The sequence below is a fragment of the Echinops telfairi genome, unplaced genomic scaffold (genome assembly GCF_000313985.2).
Source record: "Echinops telfairi isolate 266 unplaced genomic scaffold, ASM31398v2 ScPeMD7_31;HRSCAF=116, whole genome shotgun sequence".
Classification (NCBI taxonomy): Eukaryota; Metazoa; Chordata; class Mammalia; order Afrosoricida; family Tenrecidae; genus Echinops; species Echinops telfairi.
This window is the reverse complement of record NW_022103928.1, coordinates 56,540,629-56,544,710: the sequence shown is the minus strand read 5'-3', so window position 1 is coordinate 56,544,710 and position 4,082 is coordinate 56,540,629. Positions and strand designations below refer to the sequence as shown.

General features: G+C 48.8%; 1 protein-coding gene across 9 annotated transcripts in view; it reads left to right on the top strand.

Annotated features, from left to right (window-relative positions):
• The window catches only part of SVIL (supervillin), a 221,238-nt gene that overhangs the window by 124,657 nt on the left and 92,499 nt on the right, over positions 1-4,082 (top strand). For all 9 annotated transcript variants that reach the window (XM_045290069.1, XM_045290068.1, XM_045290066.1 and 6 more), the window contains one exon: positions 1,775-2,450. In XM_045290069.1, coding sequence (XP_045146004.1) covers positions 1,775-2,450 — 676 coding nt within the window. The remainder of the gene's footprint in view (positions 1-1,774; positions 2,451-4,082) is intronic.

Below are 4,082 nucleotides of genomic sequence, written 5' to 3'. Positions count from 1 at the left end.
CGGGGGTTTAAGTGGAGAAAAAATGTTTTGAGAATGATGAGGGCAATGAATGTACAAATGGCGCTTTACACAATTGATGTGTGTATGGATTAGGATAAGAGTTGTATGACCCCCTAATAAAATGATTAAAAAAAAAAAAGAGTTTGCCCAAATCACTAAAAATACCACTGTAAGCCAATGGGCGATGGGGCAATAAACTTGATCAGGCTTTCCAGAGAGGAGAATAGAGAATGCAAATGGCTGATAGGTGAAGGGAAAGATAAATAAGTATAAATAAAGTTATGTATTTCCTTCATTTTTATATTACAATCAAGTATATTACAAGCCTAAGGAGCCTTGATGGTCTCGCAGTTACATGTTGGGCCTCTAACCACAAGGCCAGCAGTTTGAGGTCACCAGCTGCTCCCTGGGACAAAGAGCTGTCTCCTACAGGAAGGATTCCAGCCTCGGAAACCCACAGGGGCAGCTCTGCCCTGTTCTGTAGGGTTGCTATGAGTCAGGACCAAAGAATCAACTCGATGGCAGTGAGTTTGTTTCGAGGGTTATGACAAGGCCATCTGTTATGACAGTAATCAGAAAATAAGACTAATTAAGACTCCGAAACAACTCAAATACCCAGTTGTGTGGGAAGGGTTAAGTTAATGAGGGGGTAGGAAGCCTTAAAAATGAAGTGTTCAAAATAAAGATTTCTAAACGCAAGAAGGTATTTTACGCAGAACATTAATATTATACAGAGCATGGAATGTTTCATATACAAAAATTAAAGTCCACAGGAGTCTGGAACGGCCGTAAAAATACTTGGCCAAGTAGCAGGTATAGTGCGATTATGAGCTATTTGGGGCTCTGTACCGCTGTGGGTTTCTGTGTTAGACTTTCTCCGCCTCACACGTGTGTGCTGTGATTGGGAAAAGCCACTCCTGTCAGAAGTCTGGGGAATGTCGTCATCGGCCGTGTTGTCATGGTTACCATCAGATCCCAATCCAACCACAATCAGTCACTTGTCAGATGATGGCCATTTTAACATCTGTTATCTTTTCTAGAGGATTCTGAACTTGCCCTCCTGCCTCAGATGTGAAACATTAAACTCAAAAGCAAACCAAAAAGAAAGAAGGAAAAATAAATAAAAATAAAGGTCAAGGGGCAAGAACTTGCCGAGCCCTTGTGAGAGGAGCGGGCTGGGCTGTCGTCCCGGCTCTGGATGAAGCTCTCAGAGCTGGAGAACGCTCTCAGCCTCCAGCCGGTTCAGGGCAGTTTATGAAGGTCTCCCGCACCTCCTATAAATCATTCTTGTCCTTCAAAGCAGGGAAGCAAAAGTGGGTGGCGTGTGCAGTAGAAAAACAAAAATGCACGCACTACCATGGAATCCATTCTGACCCATGGTGACCCTATAGGACAGGGTAGAACTTCCCCCTTTGGGTTTCTGACATGGCAACTCTTGACAGGAGTAAAAAGCCTCATGTTTCTCCTAAGGAGCTGCTGGTGGTTTCGAACGGCAGACCTTGTGGTTATCAGCCCAGCATGTAACCACTGTGCCACCAGGGCTCCTTGTGTGCAATATAAACCAAACCAAAGCAATGCTGACTCATAGCGACTGCTCCCCCCACCCGGTGGGTTTCCAAGACTATAACTGTTTACTGCAGTAGAAAGACCAGTCTTTCTCCCACAGGGCTGCTGGTGGTTTCGAACTGCCCCCTGTGCGGCTTGCGGGATGCAGTGTGTGCAAAATGTGCTTCCTTGCATGAAACCTGCCCTTATTCATGTGTTCTTCTCGCAGGCCGGTCCAACGACGAGGACGAAACTTCAGATGCTTCTCTAGAAAAGCAAACTCGATCTAAATACTGCCCAGATCCCCCCGGAGAGCCCCCCTACAGCTCAGGCACCATGGACAGCCGGGGCCTGGAGTCCAAAGCTGAGCGGATCGCCAGGTACAAAGCGGAAAGGAGACGGCAGCTGGCAGAGAAATACGGGCTGACTCTGGACTCGGAAGCTGACTCCGCTGAGTATGTATCTCGATACCCCAAGTCCCGGAGGGAGCCTGACGTTCTGGAGAAAAGGGGCGGCAAAGCCGACAAACAGGAGGATCCGAACAAAGAGGCCAGCTCGGTGTACTCCAGGGCCGAGGCCGGGGGACCCCGGACCTGCGCAGTGGAACCCCAGGACTATGCCTTCCCCGGGGGTGAACGTGTGTCCCACCAGGAGCTGGTGCTCAATGTGGAAAACCAGAGAGGAGCTCAGGAGCGCAGTGCCACCGGGCGGGCCCAGGACCTGCCTCCAGCTACGGAGAGTTCCTCCTCCTCCTCCCCGTTCCCTGGGCGAGACCCCTCTTTCAGTGAAGTGCCAAGGTCTCCCAAGCAGTCGCACAGGGGAGCCCCCTCCTCGCCGAAGCAGCCCGCCTCCCCCAGCCACTCCATTGGCGATCCCCCATCCCACATCCTCGAGGCTCGAGCCAGGTAAGTGGACGGCTCACACTCTCCTCCTCGAATGCAGGAAAATGCTGGGTCTTCTCTTGGCCTGAATGCGAGGTAGAAGAATCTGCTCTGGAGTTCCCTGGAGAAATGCTTTTGGGGGGAATCATTTTATTGGGGGCTCGTTTAACTCTTATCACAATCCATACATGCATCCTTTGTGGCAAGCACATTTGTACATTTGTTGCCATCATCATCTTCAAAACCTTTTCTTTCTGCTTGAGCCCTTGGTATCAGCTCCTCATTTTCCCTTCCCTCTCCACCTCCCTTATAAACCCTTGATAATGTATAAATTATTATTTTGTCATGTCTTACACTGTCTGACGAGACTTCATCCACTTTTTCTGTTGTCCATCCCCCAGAGAAGAGGTTATATGTAGATCCTTGTAATCGGTTCCCCGTTTCTACCCCACCTTCCCTCCACCCTCCTGGTATCGCCACTCTCACTACTGGTCCTGAAGGGATCATCTGTCCTGGATTCCCTGTGTTTCCAGTTCCTATCTGTACCCGTGTACATGCTCTGGTCTAGCCAAATTTGTAAGGTAGAATTGGGATCATGACAGTCGGGGGAGGAAGCATTAAAGAACTAGAGGGTCGCTGTCGGCCACTCTCACAGAGTGCAAAGGCCACCTCTGGTGAGTTTGGAAGGGTAGAGGTGGCGGGTCCAGAAAAATGACTGCATATTCACTCAGGATCACTACAATCATGCGCCGGGTGTACAGTCACAGTCAAAGACATTCAGCCGAAAGATGAAGAGAGTGGGCTGCCTTGGCCATGGTGTTGCTGTTGTTAGCTGCCATTGAGCTGGTTCTGACCCACAGCACCCCTCTGTGCCACCCAATGAAGTTTCACCCGTCTGATCCAGCCTCCTCAGGGCGGGTCCATGGTGGCAGCCACTGTGTCCATCCGTCTTGTGGAGGGTCTTCCGCTTCTTCACTGCCCTCTGTTTTACCAGGCTTGATACCCTTCTCCAGGGACCGGTCTCTCCTGACAACATGTCCAAAGTACGGGAGACAAAGTCTTGCCTTCGTGGCCTCTAAGGAGCATACTGGCTGTAGTTCTTTCCGGCACTGTAAGTCATAAGATCCACTGAAAAGCAATGGTTGCCACTTGAGAAAATAGACTAACAGCAGAAAATCAGGTGCCAGAATAGTGTATGCGTTTGTTTCTCGTGTAAGTGGAAGACATAGGATGCTCCTATTTCGAATGAAATGGACTTTGAATGTCCTCCTTCGAGGGTTGGGGTGGTCACCAGGTTCGACTCCTGATGCTGTTTTCCAGCTCAGTCAAGCAGTGGCTTTGCAGGTAATTGAGAGAGGTTGAGAAAATAAAATGTAGCCAAGGACATTATTGGGGCGGGGAGGGGGAGGGGGGAGATCTGGCTAAATGAGTGAGCTATGGGGGAAAACTCTGATTTCTTGCCCAGTGAAACTGGGTGGGTAAAATGTGGTCATCTGAAAATGGCGTTTCCACATTGGAAATTGATCCCTTGCACTCTTGTAGCGCTCAGTGAGCCAAAGACCTATCACCACTTGATCATTCAGACCAAATATTTTTTTTTTATTTTTTTTTTAGCATTTTTCTTTTTTTTTTTTTTTTTCCCTTTTTTAACATTTT